Genomic DNA, 17,850 nt, shown 5'->3' on the forward strand with positions numbered 1-17,850 from the left:
TCTGGCTCTCTGTGATACCTGCACCTGCTGGCACCGGCGCCTGCCTGACCCTACACTGGGTAGGGAAAGGAACCAAAGGCTCCTGCTGCTTCCCTTCTCCACCCAGCCCCAGGATCTGTTACTTTGGGATGGTTTCAGCATCGTGGTGCCTGGTGAAGACTTAGGTGCACCCCAGAAGCAGCAACGAGGGATGCGGGTAGTGATGCCAGCCCCCAGGAGGTGCTGGAAACAGGTGCGAGCCAGGGCTGCTGATCAAGGTTAAGGCCACATGCTCCGAGACTGTTCCCAGTCCCTCTCTGCTGGGTCCCTGCACATGAAGGATTTCAGAGAGGAAACGGGGGCTTTTCTGGTGGGGATTTCTTTTGTGCCAGAGGCAGCCCAGAGGAGGTGCTAAGTGACACAGAGCTGCCCAGACAGAAAACTCTTCCTTCAATTCGAAGCGTGTGTTTGTGGGTGGGCAGGGAGATTTAATTCGTAAGGTTATAATGGGTCTATAAAAAGGGGCTGAGAAGCTGGAGGAAGAGTGTCTCATTTAATGAGTTTATCCGAGGGCATGGCACCCCAGCTCTTTTCTCCTGGATGGAGGAAGCTGCCTAAGCTATCAGCTTGCTTGTCAGCACATCCCCTCCCTTGTGGCCGTTCCTCATGCTGCGAGCCAACAACCCAACCCCTCCTTGCCAAACGCAGGGAGCAGCAGGGTTCAGGCTCCGAGGACCACTGCCCCAGAGAGACCAGTGCCTTTGCGGTCAGGACTGGTGGCAGCCTTCTGTGAAGCTCTGTGTGATAGGTTTATGCATATACTTGAAGCCACGCTGTCTCTATTCACTCTTCCTCACCTTTCTGGCAGCAGCGAAGCGCACGATGCTCCACACAGCTCCCTCCCCAGCTCCTTTCTGTACCCCTCCAGGAAGCCCTGCTCAGGAAGAAGACGGGGTACATGATGGAGCAGAAAAGCATGCCTTGCACTGACTCTGGAGGAGAGGGAAGGGGCTGGTGTACACCTTTTCTTTCCAGTGGGAGGAGGAGAGGGAGGAGGCAGGCCACAGATTGTCCCAGGGGCAGCAGGGAAGGAGCTGCCTGCAGACCAGAGCAGCTTTAAAGGACAGACAAAGGGGCTGTGTGGAACATGGTGGCTTGCTTTTACCACAAAAGCATTTCTTTCACAAATATTCTGTTTTAAAGTGATGTAATATATACATATATATATATTTGAAAATAATAAAAAAAAGTACATGCAGCGCTTTCTGGATGTGTTGATTTTTTTTTCCTGGAAGATGTACTCCTTTCATTGTGCATTTTAGGTTCCTTTGCACAAATTTGCAAGAGCTATTCACCGCAGGCTCAGTTTCCCCATTAGTTTAGGGAGACCAGGCCTTCTTGTACCTTTTCTAGCATAAAGAGCTAGGTGGGGAGAGGAATGTGCTGCTGAACATCGCTTTGCCATCCGAGACAGTACCATCAGAGCAGGTGCTGCAGGGATGAAGGAGACAGCAGCAGTAATCTGCTGTCTGATCAGCCCCTTGACCTGCCCAGAAGTTAAAGATCTTATCTCTGATGTGTCCACACCCCAAGAAACAATAAGGGTAGGAAATCGCAAGAGAAAAATCCATTATAGAGGAATACAGTTCTCGGCTGCTGTAAAACACTCTGGGAAGTGAAAGGAAACTGATGTTCTTATCAGAAGCATCCAACACCTCTGAGACTGGGAGGTGCTACCACCTTCGCAGAGCAGTCACATTGCTAAGCACACAGCATAAGCTGGCACAAAGATGCCCCAAGGAAACTGGGGCATGAGCACTCCTGCAACAGCCACCATCCTGGGCAGCCCTTCCCAAACCCCAGCCCAGATCCCCAGGCTCTGCCACGTTCACCCACTCTCTTTCCACACCCCAAGGCAGCACACAGGCTCATACCCAGCTGCCCTCAACCATTCTCTTCCCTACACTGCTCCCTTTTGCCCTGAGATGGATCTTGTTGGCTTACCCGATTTCCACACCTCCCCGGACCAGCCTGGATGCCAGCTTCCCGCAGTCATCCTTACTGGTACTGGGGGGCTCTAGCAATACCTGCATGGGGTAAAAGAAGCAGGCATTAGGAGACACGCTGCTTTAACACCACCACCTGGGTGGGACAGGTGGGACTGTGTGTGGTGTTAAAAAGCTCCAGCCTCACTAACGAGCACTAACACATCCCCCCGCTGTGCTTACTGCCACCTGGTCGCCACTTCTGCCCTTTCCTACCCACCCCCACAGCAGGGCACATGGCATCACTACAGCCCCGGTCCTGGGGGCTCTGGTTGTGACGGGATGCACGGAGCCCAGGCAGGTGCTGGTGGCTGCAGAGGGGCAGGGGAGATGTCCCTGTCTCCATCAGTCCTTGCTGATGAACACAGAGCATCCTTCCAGATTCCCTGTCCCCAACCTCAACAAGGATCTGGTGTTCTGGTTCAGAAAAGGCTGGAGGTGGGTGATGGCAGGATATATGGTCACTGTAGGACTCTGGGGTAGCAGAGGTGGCTTAAAACAGGAACGGCTCTTCTTTGTCAGCAGGCAGAACAGCACAGCTGTTGTCTTTCAGCCCACTTAGCAATGAATCTAAGTGACTCAACAGCTCCCATCCACTGCTCTGCCCTGTCCCACACCATTGCAAACAAGTCTGCCTATCCAACAGAGCAGTGACAGTTTCATGCCATTCCCCTTCATATGTCCTGGATTTGCAATTTCTGCCTCTGAACGCCAGCCAGTGAAAATGAGGCAAGATGCCTGCCAGGATGAGCTGGGACCAGAAGGTGCTGCAGGGCCTGAACCCAGGCCATACTCATTTTCTGCAGAATTAATCCTGGGGAATGGATGTGCGAGCACCAGGAGCAGGAGAGGAGATGAGGGCTCTGGTTATAAATCGCAGCAGGAAAAAAAAATAGGGGCTCAGGCTTTCCAGACAATCACTCGGTAGTAGATTAAGAATCAGACTGTAAATAAATATTTACCCTCTAGTTCCTGGTCTCTATAAATAGCCGTATCACACAAGTGCCAGTTGGTACTTTGAGATCGCTGGGGTGAGATTTGAGCACGATTGGAGGATCCCCAGTCACGCAGCCCTGCACATACCTGGCTGCCCCTGCACAGCCTGCACGCAACGCCCTGCCCAGGCTCTGTGCCTCACTGCCTCTGCCTCTCCGTGCAAGGAAAGGTTAAACTTTAACAACAGATACATGGCCCTAATTAAAGAGAGCTGCTCCTGCAGTCCGCTTTGTCTCCTGCTCCAAAACCAGATCGAGCTCCTAATTAAATTACCAGAAAAAAAAATAAGGCCACAATATTATTGAAGTATTTGCCTTTGGCCATTCATATAGATTTGACCCTAAACCAGAATCCAAAATATGGTGGCAATCTAAATCTAGATCTGGTATTTGAGACAAGTGCCGTACCTCTAAAAATGGGTCAAACTCTGAACAACCCTGAGTTTTGTGAAAATAGAGGTTCTTCTGGTTCATTTCCAGGGCATGAAATGAGAGTGGGCAGAAGCTGGGAAATCACACTTGTTTTTTATCATCTTAATTTTTTAAGTACAAATCCTTAGCTCCCAGGCAGTTTTCCTTCGTTTGGGATGCGTTTGAAGATTCTCAGCCTCTGGCTACAATTCAGCACGCTGTCACTGTGATGTCAGGGACACAATTCCTCCCAAGGGCTCGCTCACATCCATTCATCCCAGGCATCGTTTCTATCGCCAATACCTGGGATTCCACACGGGACTGGCCTGCACTGGCACTAACGAATTGAAGGAAACTGGCTTTGATCTCCCTGCTGAAGTGAGGGCACACAGAGCCATAAAACTCCACGATTGACAAGAACTGGCGCGAGCACCTCCAACAGCAGCCATGCTTTGTGACAGTGCTGCGAGAACTCGCAGCAAATTGTTTATTTATTTATTTATTTATTTATTTATATTTTTTCCCCATGCCGTGAATTGGCAGCCAGAGATCCAGATTCTTCTCCAGTTCACTCCTTGTTCCCAAATCTTCCCGACTTTCCCTGAATAACAGTGGTGAGGCTGACCAAAGGAGGCCAGCCCTGGAGGCATGGCCACAGGCAGAGGTGCATCGGTTCCAGCAGCTGTGACAGTTGTGACGTGTGTGCATCCAGGCTCTGCTCTGCTTTCCTGGCAGTCCCACGGGATCAAAGCTGGAGCTCTGGCAGAGTAATTTCACGTCTGCATGCAATATACCGCTGAGACGTACCTTTATCATCATATGGCTGTGGGGAATACTGCAGTAATTCAGTGCCCTTGGATGGATATCTGTTGCAACAGGAGGAACCTCTTCTACTAAATCAGAAGGCCTGATTCAGCACAAAGCAATGAATAAATTCAGCTTTTTACTTGCACCAGTCACTGAAGGAGGGCAAACCACAGCACTGCATTTATACAGGTCACTTTTCTAATTCAGAGCTCCCTCTTTCCTAAAATGCCCTCACATTTGCTTGAACCACGTCTCTGCCAGTCAATTTGTCCACTAGAATAGGCAAGGGAAGTACCCTGGCATTTACCATGTGCTGATTGTGCTCATCCGGGGGGATTTACGCCTGTGATTTCGGTGGGCTCACTTACTTGCAGAACCTGGACCAAAGGTCAGAAAGCTGAAAGGGGATGAAGTCTGGGTGGCTCAGATGACGCCTTCTTTGAGCAATGCAGCTACAGACAAGTACCACAAGTTGTTCCTAAGCCCTTTTTCCTTGCAGTCTTCTTGCAGGAATTTCTCTACAGCTAAAAAACGACAACACAGGTAATGGCCTGTGCTTCCTGAAAAGACAAAGCGATCCCACCACCAAGGCACCAGGCAGCAGGGCTTTGCCAAGGCAGCAGGGCAGCTGTCTGAGAAGCAACGAGCCATTTCCAGCATCCAGCACAAGAGGAAAAGGCAGACCCACAAAAACAGCAAAATTCTGGCACTCTGAAGCTTGCTCAGACAGGCTTTGAGCCTTTGCCTTTAAGCAGTCCGTAGAGTCTCATTTTGTTATCTGCAAGCAGCATCACTCCTGCGGCATCCCCACCTTCGCTGCTCCCTGATGCAGGTATTTCTAGGGGAAATACAACTGAACATCAGTCCCAGCTGAAACACCATGCTCCATCCCTTCTAGGCTTCACGGCTGGCACCATTGCTGCTGGGTGGAGAAGCCCACGCTGCTGCAGAGGCTGATGCTGCTGTCCTGATGTGAGGGACATCACCCCAGGGGAAAGGCACCCCAGGAAGAAACCCCCCCAACTGCTCAGTAACCCACCAGGGAAGGGCCTCGGGACGCCTGCCTGCATTTCTCCCATCATTTTCTGGCAAAGGTGCTCCATGAGGCAATATTCATTTCGCTCACACATCCCTGCATCTGGGGAAAAACAGAAAGAGGGAGGATTGCAAGGACTCGTGAACAGAAACCAAATGGAGGTCCGATATGACAATAGTACCAAAATTAGGGCTGTTTAACTCAAGAAAAGGATGAAAAAAGTGGAAAAAAAATGTCTTACCTTTCAAATGTTATGGTTTCTCTTCCTTTAGTAAAACCTTTGTTTTCTGCAGAATCTTTCCCCATATTTTCCTTTTGCTGTGAATTCCCTCTGGTCCCTGCGTTCTTTCACCTTTTCACTTTCTATTTCTGCAAAGGCCGAAGAAACTCAGCAGAAAAAAAAATAGTTTTTCTCCTAAGAAAAACTTCTCAAAGCATTGTTTTGGTGTATTTTGACAGTTTCATAATTCTCAGCAAAAATATTTTGGCCAAAAAGAAGCAATCACTGGAGTTTTCCCTGCTGGTGCAAATGGCATTTCTATTAAAAGAAAAACTAAAATACTTTGATGTAAATTTCTCAGCCAATTGAATCTTGGCCTTAACTGCAAAAAAAAAAAAAAAGTCAATAAATGCAGATTTAGAGATAATGCTACTTCCCAGGTCTCGTGGAAGCCTTGAATTAATAAATTAGGGTAGAAAATGGCTTCTACGGAAAATCCAAGACAGCTGTTGCCCTTCCTCCTCATCCATAATCACCAGCAATAAAAAACTTGGAGGCTGACTTACGCCCTCCTTCCCTAATGCACCCAATAAGTATTGCGTGCAGGTTTTGTGTTTATGGAGCCCTGGGCGAGCCAAGTGTTTGCCAAGTCCTCAGACCTGGCAGAGCCCTGGCGAGGGACCCCGAGCTCCTCTCACAGCCAGCTCAGCAGCGCTGCATTAGCAGGAGCCAGAGGAATGTCACAAACCGCAGCCAGGAGGCTTCGTTGGCCAGGCTGAGTGCAGGGAAGGGATATTTTCTCCTGCCCTAGGAATAAATAAAGGCACTCAGTCTCCTGGAGTTCATCGCTCAATGCCTGCTGGTGGTGCTTGTTTTACTTTCCCCGAAATATCTGAGAGCTTTCCTTTCCAGTTGCAGAAAACACATCTCAGGGGCTGAAGGTTATCGGCTGCTTTTCCAAGAGCCCGGGAAGGTGAGAGCTGCCCCTCTTTATGGCTTTCCTCTGGAAGTACCAACAGGAAAATCCTCTCCCCATATTTCTCATAAATGGTGAATACTGTGCCCTTACTACGAAGCCTTGGCTAGCTTCGAGTGTGCACCAGTGTAATTCAGGGCATAACAGCACAGGAAAGTGAACTTGATTTAAGTGAGAGCATCACTTGAAACTGCAATAGCTTTTCTCAATCAACTCTGTGTGTAGGAAAGACCTTGAAACGCGTGTTAAAGTGCTATATTAAGGCATTATTATAAAACCCTCTGCAAACACCATTATTTTGGCTCACTTTAAACTCGATACCCTTGATCTGACATTAATCCAAGGGCTGAGATCATGACTTCACGAGACAGCAGTACGCGGCTGAGTTGTGATAATTCCTCACCCCCTGCCATACACCTCCCTGCCAGTGACTCTGTACCATTCCTGCTATTTTTTTTTCTGAGACAAGGGCTGAGTCCTGGGATACAAGCAGCCAGCCCTCCGTGCGGCCCATGGGTAGCACCTGCAGAGCACCAGGAGCATCCTACCAGGCACCGGGGCAGCACCGGGGGTGATCGTGGCACAGTGGGGTCAGGGGGACCAGAGCTGTGTCTTCTCCCTGATTTGACTCCTGCAGGTCAAAATTAGTGCCGCCAAGCACCCTGGTAAAGCAGGTATGGTAGGTGAAGGCGAAATATTTTATGTCATATTAATGCCAGGCTAGGTCTGTGCACGTGGTTAATTAAAGAGGCTCAGCTCTTGAGAGTGGTAATTTGTGAAGTGTATAGCTTAATTGCTTGCAATCATCTGCCTGTCCCCACACTAAGCTACTGCTGAAGTGAGAGAAGGGGCTGAGCTGTGTCCGTTACAATTTATTTGGCTCCCGCAGGGTAACTTCTGTGTGCAGATAAGGCTGCACCATTCCCCTTAGGGTTATCACATGTGAGCAGCTCCATACACCAGCCTTCACCAGCACTGTTACTGACAAATAAACAACACTATGAGAGGTCCCAACATTCAAAACTTACCTGGAAGCTCAGTCTGGCCTTTTGGTTATGGCTGGCCCCAAACAGAGCCCTGCGGGATGCAGAGTCCTGTGCACGATGGCATGCTGGGCGAGCACTGGAGCTGCAGCCACGGCTGTGCCCGCTCCTCCCTGCAGGCAGGGAGCAAGCACAGGCTGAGCCCTAGGAAATAAAGGAGGTTTTTCTGCTGTTCTTCTCAGGACAGAGCTATTCCTGTGATTAGCTATAATCAGCCGGGACAGAGAAAGGACTTTGTGTCTTACAGAGGGGCCAGTGCCACTGTGCATCCAGATACAGCCCAGGCTGTATGCAGTGGTGTCCCACAAGCGATACAGAAAACTGTACTTTATTCCTAAGAAAGATCAGTTTTAAAATTCCCTCTAGTGGAGAAAAAGTGGAAATTCAAACTGCAAGGCTCTGCTAGCCAGGCAATCCACACCCAAGTTCCATGTGGCTTGTAGGTCTTGTGCTGCACAGCCCAAGTGGAAAAGGAACAACTGACTGGCTGAAAACTCGTAAATCATCCCATATTATCTCGGATTGTTAACTTAACAGAACAATATTTTTTAAGGACAATTTTTTTTTCCATTAGAAAACTTTTTTTTTTTTTATTTTTGGAACAAAACGACATGTGAACCTGAAAAATGAAGTATTTTATTTTACAATGCCAAGGCTGGCAGGTTTGAGTTTTTCAGTTGCGTGGTGACTGTCACAAGTGTTCCTCCCCGGCCAACGCCATGTCCTCTGCGGCAGCTCTGCGAGCGCACTGTCTGATCAGTGGTAGACAAAACAGGCCGACTTTATTGCTGATGTAAATCAGAGAAGCTCCACTGGCTTCGTGGAGCACTGTAGATTTATGCCAGGAGCTGACCTGGCATCTCTATTTCCAAAACTAGGGCAGATTGAAATATGCTGTTTTTCAATAATATATTCAGGTTAACAGGGCTTTTATATTTGAGCAATTAATCTTGCATAGACCGAAAACCTCTTGGGACAACGTGCGAAGGTTGCTAAGAAGAGGAAAACAAACACAGTTGTGTAACTCAGCTCTCCCAGGTCTCTTCTTTCATGAAAACATATTGCAGTGATACAACAGTGACCTAAAATCCACTAATAATGTTACTGTAATATACAGATGCACATCAAGATACAATATAGAACTGATTTTACTAAGAGGTAATATTACCTCATCTAGTCTTACTGTAAAATGAATCAAAGCAGAAATATTGAGACATAAATCTGTGGTAACAAAGGGAAAACAGTATTGTGCTAGAGAAAGTCCTTCTGGTTTATTGCAAGACTCTTCTGTTCTGTAGCATGTGCACACATGTGTCGGTGTGCCTGCACGTGTGCCCGTGCCGTATCTGAAATCGGTCTGGGGCTCACCAAAGGCTCTCCCTGACCTGATCCTTGTCTTTCACCACTCCCTCTCGCACCAGCAGCCCTACGACCATCTGCCAGCATCTTCAACTCATAAACACCGTAACAGATGCTATTCAGAAGTCCAGACGTGTGAGGTATGCCCTATCTTTGTGTTTCGGAAACAGACACCTGGCCAGGCATTGCCACCTCGTCTGCTACGATCCAGCCCACTGTGATCCACTTTGGGCAGATCTGTTACATATCCCATTTTTCCAGGTACCTCCATGTCTTTTCTTACCCCTTTCTTTGCTCCAAAGCCCAAGTAAGACTGATATATGAATTACAGACTATTTTTTTTTTCCCTTTTTGCATTTCCTCTTCTGCTGGAGTATCACCCCCAACCTCACAGGTTTACCAAAATCCTTGTGATTTGACCCCCAGTTCTTAATTTTTGCAGCCTCTAAAATAACTTGGGAATTCAACCGTTATATGCTGAGCAGCTAAGTAATCAAGTTCTGTGCTCAAGCCCAGGAAAGGAAATGCTACCAGCTAAAACCTGTGGAATCGCTGGCTCTGTGACAAGGCTGCCGAGGCGTACCGAAGGCAGCACCCACCAGCACCCTGCGGGATGGCTGCTTCGGAGCCCAGGCAGCGGTGAAGTGGCCGCGTGCGGTGCAAAGCGCTCTGTCGCAGAGCGCAGCCGCCTCGGTGCATGTCAGGAGTTTCCAAACACAAATAGCAACAGACTCTGAAGGGATGTGCAGGTGGCTACTGCTTGATTAATGTGCGTGGCATCTGTTATTTCAGAGGGGCAATTACAATAAATAAACATGCTACCTCCATAGCACTGTATTGATTTGTGCTGGCTGAAAACCTTTGCGGTTATTTTTTCCTTTCTCCTCCCACAAAAAATAATTTTCTTCTGAGCCCAATAAAAGAGGAGATCTCGTTGGTTCTGTGTCATAACAGTACTACTGCATTCTGCTAGGAACCAGCCATCCTGCATCCGGCCATGAAATTCAGGTAATGACCCATAACCGAAGTAAATTAGTGTTTAATTCCCCGGCCCTCACAGACAGCTTACTAATGGAAATTGATTTCTAGCTTTTTTCTTTTTCATTTAGCATGCTCGTGTAATGTCTTTATTTTAGATTCAAGTGGTTCCCAGCGATTTTTAGCCCAAAGGCTGGTGGACAGGCGACCACGGAAAGCATCTGATTCACCAGCAATATGTTGAACATTCCCTAGGGACAGCAGAGACGCCCTTGCAGGCACAGTGGGCTCCTTCTGCCCTGCACTCACACCCCTGGACGTATGCACGCTCTGGGCCAGATCCTCAGGTGGAGTAAATCAGTATAGCTCATACCCCTGCACAGAATTCATACTGTTATGGACTGGATCCCTTACCCAAAGCTCTTGTACAATTACCACGCTCTTGCATGACATGCTTTATATGTTTGTGTGGGCAATGCACTCCCAGCCAGACCAAAGGGTGCTGCTCTGTCCCATAAAGTCACTCTGTCCTACAGGCGCGATGCTCATCCTCAAACCAAGCCCAGCGCCTCGCGTGTGGCATTGCTGTGGTATTTGCACCCAGAAGCCAGGCTTGCCCCCCCCACAGCTGCTCACCCACCACTGAGGATCCCCGTAACTCTTGCTGAATTTGGGTTCTGTGGTGTAATCTGACACAGCCACCAATGCGCACGCATACACACCCTTTTTTCTGCTGTTTAGGTAAAACTCAGCTGACGTTCCTTTCATTGTATAGAAGCACCGGCACTACAGACAGAAGCTGGCCTTGGATGTCCAACCCTTTTTCTTTGCGAGGGAGAGAAAGGCGGTAAGAGGCGGTAAGGTTTTTTTACAGCTCAAACTCCATAAATTACAGCAGCTGTGAGGCAAAACAAGCTATAAAAACGCTATGTTATATGCAGCCTTCAGGTACTTCTGCAGCCTCCCAACTTCAAAAGAATTGGGAAGGGGTAAAAATCTGCTTTTCCCAGTTTGCTATTCTGAAGTACCATGGAAGAACTGAAACTCAGCTGCTGCTGTTTTACACTTTAAAAGCAGGACTAACAGCTATTATTTCTCTCAGTGTCTGGTTGATTTTCTGGTCCCACAGACACTTTAATAGTGCTATAAATTGTCTGGTAAGGGAATTGTTAGTTAGAGATAGTGTCTGGCGTATTTGTTCCTTATTGATGTATAAACTGGCTTGTGTGTGTTTCTGAAGGCGAACGCTTTGTAGCAGGATGATAATAATAACAACTAGCATAGGCTATAGCAAAGTGTTAATTGTGAATTAGAACCCCAAACAGAGAAGCATATGCAGATCAGTCTTTTCCTTGCGCTCCCTGCTCCTCTGACTGGTGTTGAGAGTGCGAGGGATGTTCCTCAGGATGAGGGAATTTTCTGTGCCTCCTTCTCTCTTCTTGCATTGCAAAAACCAAATCTTTCCTGAGAGTATTTGTTCAGGTGCTTTATGTGCTGATGCACTAAACGTCTGTGCTCCTGGAGAATCCTGTGTGTTATTCCTGATGAATGCTAATTTGGCTTTAATTCCTTCATGGATCAAAAGGGAAGGCAAATACAGAGACGGATGGAGGAAGGACGCAAGACTGTCAGGTTCACAGCCTTATTGAGGATAATGACAGGGGAATGAAATGCTAGATGTTACCAGAGCTGTTTTGTGCGGAAGCAAAATGTAATTATTAAAATAAATTTCTGTTCCTTCTTTTTATGCAATGTGGCTGTGGTTAGACTGTGAGCAAATTAAGAAACTTCTCCTGTGCCTCAGTTTACCTGTTTACAGAGGCAAGAATCCACCTCTGCCTGCTGGAACTGTAGGGAGGATTAAACAAGGTTCACTGAGCACTTAAAATCTGCTGTAAGGACATCGTCTTGTTATAGACCTCATTTAAAATACAAAGCCACGGTGACAAATTAGATGAAGTCAGAATGGACTGGGTTTTCTGGGCATGATCTGTCTGGGTTTTCATATTCAGAAGAGCATGCAGAGGAGAGCTAACAGCTCTACTGAGATGCGTTGCCTCCGTGAACGTACATTGAAGTTTGTATGCTGTCTGACTTAGGCTTTCAGAGGAGGAATGATAAAAGTAACCGCAGTCTTGTCTTCTAAGAATATAACCACCTTAGGTGAACCGTGCCACATATAGATTGTAAGAACCCAGGAAATAAATAACAGTGGGGTGAGGGGCCTTTGGTTAGTAGATCAAGGGGAGAATATAACCATGACAGAAATAATTATCCCTACTTCCCAAATTGGGCAGAGAGAAGTCAGCAGCAGAGCTGAATACAATATTAAAAACTTATCTTAGCCACTAAAGTGGAACATAGGCAATTAGAGAAAAAGCTTGGAAGATCAAAGTAGGAAAAAATATCCCTTCAAAGTGATAATCAATTACTGTTTTTAACCTACAATAGGCAAAAGACTACTTCAAGCTGCCAAGGAAGGATGTGGGCTTATACTGTTGGTTTTACTGTCCTGCCTCACGTTGGAGGTTTTCTTGGCTGGTTCTTTAATCGGAAGGAAATACCTGCTTGGTATGAGAAGCTGAAAAAGCCTTTGTGGTGTCCATCCCGCAAAGTATTTCCTCTTGCTTGGACAGTCCTGTACACTGGCATGGGGTAAGTTCTGCCTACCACTCCCCATCTCGTCCTGCTGTCGTCAGTCATTTCAAACTCTCATTTGCTTTTGAGAGACCCATTTTCTCTGAATCAGCAGGGCACGTCAGGTATGCTTACTCCCAGCTGATGAAGTACAGCCTGAGCCACCTTCTGAGTTGAGTTCCTCAGGCTCATGCTGCTGGCTATGCTTTTGGCCAGGGACACAGCCCACACCTAGCATTGTGACAGGTTATTAAGAACAGCCACTGCCCTGGGGAAATCATACGAGCCACACTGGTATGGCACAGATGATGGGTCTGAGAGCAGGGAGGGCATGGAAGCATCTGTCATGCGAATATGACAAATCCCTGCTGCGGGACAATCTTCCTGAGAAGAGTTCGTCTACATCATGGGCTCACTCACTTCAGGACAGCAAAACACTTATGTTTCTCTCTTCACAGCTATGCCTCCTACCTGATATGGAATGACCTGGGCGGCTGCAGCAGCAAAGCTGTCGTCCCGCTCGGCCTCTATGGGGCTCAGCTGGCCTTGAACTGGGCTTGGCCGCCCTTGTTCTTTGGTGCACGCAACCTGAAGATGGTAATGTATCTGGCCATCCATTCTGCTGCTGGAGGCTTGTTTGCTGGTGTCTCTGCCACGGTTTTGTAGCTTGTGTAGAGGATTTCTACCTAGCATCACGCAGCTGTAAAGAGAGAGACAAGAAGAGCTTTTACTCTGATATAATTCATGCTGCACCTGGTTGTAGACAATGGTATCAGTCCCTTCCACTCCTTGCCCTGTCTTGTCATTCAGATAGCCAGCCCTACCAGAGCAGGGCGGGAGATCCAAAAGTCAATAGCCCAGCTGCTGCATCTCCTAGTTAAGGACTTGGGGTGAGAGATAAGTCCTCCTCACAGTCACACCCTGCCCCAGCAAGCAGCTAAGTCAGCATCTCTGTGGGGGCAGACTAGCTGTGAGCAGCTTACTGAGCAATTACTTTAATAATTGAGCTTATTGATACAATGCAAGGTGCATAGCAGAGCCTGTTAGGGGGATATGCACGAAGCTTAGACATGGCATGGCAGAGCTGGACATGTGCTATATTCAAGAAGCATTTATCTCAAGTGCCTAGGCCTGGAGATCACAGAGTGGGATGTGTGTTTCCCTCTGAACTTTGCCATTCTCTGTGTTAAAGGTACATTTAGAAAGTTTAAGTGATAGTAACCATTGGTACTGACATAAGCACGTTTCTGATCTGTCTGCATAGGCATTATCAGCAAAAGGGGGCAGTGATCATCACAAACAGTGTATTTGTCTGTGGAACTTGATAGCAAAAAATGAACATTGGTCTTTGCTCCTGGTGTGATGCGTTCAGGTCTCACTCATTTGAGTCCAGGCTTTAGGATCAGAGTAGGTGACTTCTCAGTGTTAAATCTCCCTGACTCCTATTCCTTCTCAGCGCCTTTAGTAGGAGTGTTTATAATCTTGTTGTATGTTCCCATGAGTGAGCATCACACTAATTTTCTTCTCTCTGCTCTCCAGGCACTGATTGACATCCTGTGCTTAGACAGCCTGGTGATAGGCATGATGTGGTCCTGGTACCGCATCAACAAGGTAGCGACGCTGCTGATGGTGCCTTACCTGGGCTGGCTGGCCATGGCGACTTGTCTCACCATTCGCATCTGGAAGGACAACCCTGAACAAAAACCAGGAAAGAGCGAATAAGAGCAGGACAGAAACGAAGGCATTTTGTGAAACCAAACTATGCTGATGTGAACGAAGATCTAATAATTTGGGGCATTCATTCTGGGACAGGCAGAACATGCCTCCTCCTCCCACCTTCACCATGGTTGTGTAAAACAAAGGTTTGCACCAAACACCTGTGTGCTCCTGTAAAATTACCACGTGTCTTTGAGAACTTTTTTCCCACCACTGTTGAGGTTTTGGGGCTACAGCTGTATGATGACCATAATGCTATCAGGTCAAATTCCATTAGCCAAATTAGCATCTCATGATACCAGGGAAATTCAGAGTAGCAGTCCTGGACATCCTTCTGCACCGCTACCATTCCCCCAGAGAGCAGAACTTGTTCACACATGCGGGTAAATCCTATCTCCTCTTCTGGACCAAACAAAAATGGCCTTCATTGATGCACACCAATTTTAAAGGACTTGATTTTTTGCTGTTCTTGCTGTTGCTTCGTTTTCATGTATCACCTGGTTTGTGCTCTATACCATTAGCTTTTTATCAGTCAGATACTGAGCAAGCAGTAATCTGTCTTGCTCTGCTAGTGAAAGGGGACTTGGTACTTTGACTTCTATTTGTGGAGTATTGCACTTGTTGAGTTTCACGCTCCAAGATAAAGCAGCAATGATTAGAATGTAAATGCTTGTCCCAGAGGAAATCTCCTCCACCTTTGTGCACTATTCCTTACCAGAAAAGAAAGACTAATACGAGTGCCTCTGGGGGGGGAACACCTTAAAATGTTTGTTTTCTTAAGTACAGAAACACAAGAGCTTTTTTAAAATTCAAGAACTTGCTCACATTGCCCTGAAGGTTGTAATTATAAGACTGGCAAAAAGTCTCATGCCCAGGGTGTAGGAAGCAGTACACGTACCCCATCCCAGTCTTTCCACTCCTGAATATTATTCATCAGGAAAGGTTAAAATACAAGCATTTCTAGCGAAATAGGACCAAGCCATGAAACAGAATCAGATATTAAACGTGAATGGACTAGCCATTGTCTAACCTTTATTCTGGCCCTTGCATTTGAGAGATCTGAACCTTAGATGTTGCCGTCTAAGAAAATATTTACTAATATTTTTTTAAATCAATAGAAGCAATTTATGTGAATAAAAGTAGTAAGTGAATCCTCTTTCTGGCAGCTGACTAGATTAAGGTGCATGGGTTTACTTGCAAAGGTTTGGGGGTAGGGAGGCTTAGCTGGGGATGTAAAAAATTGTATTTGCTTTCAATAAAACCAAGCCACTTTTGTTTGGGAAAATAAATAAATCCAAGTTACTCTTGTTTTACTGCTTTGGCACTAGTTTTGCAAAAGGGACTCAAAAAATTCAAGGGAATCTGTGGAGTCCGTGGGCTGTGCTCATGAACCAAAGAGAATGGGATAAGCAGCAGGGTTCTGCAGGACTCCAGCGGCCAGACTCACTCCTGACTGTGTTTTAGGAGCAAACAGGGGATGGGTTTGGAGCCTAAAAGTCCCAAAGGTGCCTTCAGCTGGGGTCCTGCACAGCAGAGACATTCTCACATGGGGCTGCATCCCTGTAATGGGCTCTTCCATTATATTTCACCCACACATTCAAGGTAAGGAACCTAATTCTCGCTGGCCCCTTTAAACAGCAGCAGCTGTTTAAAGGGCTGTTTAGTAGCTGTTTAGCTGTTTGGTTTGGGGTCCTTCCCGAGCCATGTCAAGCCTGATTTTTGGAGATGCTGAATGTTCCCGTGTCCAATTCCTGTAAATGGAATAGCTAGGTGCTCAGCATGACTGAAAGCTAAGCCCAAGAGAAACAAATACCAGCAGCTGAGTGCAGATGAAATTTGTGGTGCTTTTTAAAATTTGGCCATATATCTTGTTCTGTCATTTTGATCCCATCCATTATTTTTCCCTTCTAGCTAAAGGACACCTTTATTCAGGACTGCTGCTGCAAGCATATTGCTGTAATCTCCCGAGTAAAAGCTGCATAAGAACAGGCCATTGAATAGATGTGACTGTAAGCAGTAGGACTATAAAGCAGTGAGCACTGCAAGCAGCACCAGGAAAATCATAAGCCACTTTCTTAAACTTAAAAAAAAAATTAAAAAATCTTACATATTTCAGGGTTTTATATAACCGTGTGTTACCACTCATCTTATTTACAGTGATGCCATGTCTGTGTCTTCCAGAAAGCTACATGCCAAAGGACAGGAAGTCATAAATTATTACTTCCTAAAAAGAAACTAATATCTGGCCTGGAGATTCAATTCAGTGGAGTTAAGAATGATTTAGGGCAGCTGAACACTATCATGCCTATCCTTCCCTAGTTAGCACGGGAAAGCCATGAGGAACAGAGATGAGCAGAGCCATCTAGTGAAGCCGGGAGGAATAAGGCAGGTCTTTGCAGTGTTCTCCGCATTTGAAAAGGGGAAGGGTATTATTTAAATCACACGTAAGTTGGTAATTGACTTCCGACCTGGTTCAAGCTTGCAATGTTTTGATAACATTCCCAAATTAAATATATGGATGGATATTTGAACAGCTTTCAGAATTACTCCTCTTTTCCCCTCTTCCTATTTTTTTTTCCTGCAGGTAAACTAAAATCTTGAATTAAAAATAATAGATCTTTATTAACTTTTCATGTTTGTCTTCCCCTTTTTCCCAGTTGGTGTGACTAGCTGACTTCTTGTCTTTATTTCAGTTCTTCTTCCTTCCAGTCCACCTGAAAGCATACTAATAGTTTCCTGCTTGCATTTTCTTGCAGACAGCATAAATAGCAAGTGTTCCTATGTGTAATATACATAATAGCTAGCCATCAATTGACAAAGTTAAATTCAGCAAAGCACCCTCTTGTATTAATATTTAAAGCACCATTTAACGTATCTGCAATTTAAGCAGCTATACTGAAACCCTTTGCATAAAAATGGTTAATGATGTTCCGAAGTCAGCCATCTAGAAAATTTCTTATTTATATTGTGCGGTGCAGAGCAGATCCAGTCCCTGCCCTTGTGGGTTTCAGGGGCCCTGGTTTCGTGTCAATGCCACCTAATGGGGCTTGTGCTGATTTTCCCCAGGAAAGCCCAGAGAGAGCAAGGAGAAGTTTTGCTTATGCCACCATAAAGCAGGCAGCTGGCAGGCTGGATCCGTATCACCTTAGCAGGCACGCAAGGTGTTTGTCCAGCCCCCCTAAATTAGCTTTGGGAATGGATACCATATCCCGCCCCAGTGTCAGGGAACATTCATAACCCACGGCAGGACATGTCGTGGTCTACATGATTCAAGCGGTGACTCAGACAAAGGCCGTGCATTCATGACAGTTTTCACAGGGTCGTGGCATTTATAGAAGAGCCACCTCTCGGATCACCATGTCTAATGATGATCCCTCTCTTCAGGCTTCAGCCAGTCTTTCCAGAAAGCTGTATTTGATATTAAACTGACTGTACACTTGATCTTAGCCCAAAAGGCACATCCCCTGCTTGCTGGATACACGGTATTTGTGCATAAAACAAAATCTTTCTGTCTTTCAACCCAGCCTCTTTCCCTAACCCTTGTCTCATTCAATAATTTACCAGCTGTTCCAGAAAATACTCCAGCTTCGGTAGTAAGGAACTTTAATTGACTTGCCGGTGTTTGCAGCTACGTTAAAATATAGTCAA

At 46.5% G+C, this 17,850-nt stretch overlaps 1 protein-coding gene across 1 annotated transcript; it reads left to right on the top strand.

Annotated features, from left to right (window-relative positions):
• Positions 1-12,331: 12,331 nt before the first annotated feature.
• TSPO2 (translocator protein 2) lies at positions 12,332-14,208 on the top strand. Its single transcript, XM_035569168.1, has 3 exons — positions 12,332-12,504; positions 12,945-13,083; positions 14,026-14,208. Exons 1-3 carry the CDS (start codon positions 12,332-12,334, stop codon positions 14,206-14,208), a joined length of 495 nt encoding a protein of 164 aa, XP_035425061.1.
• Positions 14,209-17,850: the final 3,642 nt, after the last annotated feature.

This window comes from Cygnus atratus, chromosome 24 (assembly GCF_013377495.2).
Source record: "Cygnus atratus isolate AKBS03 ecotype Queensland, Australia chromosome 24, CAtr_DNAZoo_HiC_assembly, whole genome shotgun sequence".
Lineage (NCBI taxonomy): Eukaryota > Metazoa > Chordata > Aves > Anseriformes > Anatidae > Cygnus > Cygnus atratus.

What these genes read in the sequence shown, in the direction of transcription:
- TSPO2 (XM_035569168.1), top strand. Translation starts at nt 12,332, where the DNA reads ATGTGGGCTTATACTGTTGGTTTTACTGTCCTGCCTCACGTTGGAGGT. An exon ending in GTCCTGTACACTGGCATGGG is followed by an intron (nt 12,505 to 12,944) that starts GTAAGTTCTGCC and finishes CTCTCTTCACAG; the next exon opens with CTATGCCTCCTACCTGATAT. An exon ending in GTGCACGCAACCTGAAGATG is followed by an intron (nt 13,084 to 14,025) that starts GTAATGTATCTG and finishes TCTGCTCTCCAG; the next exon opens with GCACTGATTGACATCCTGTG.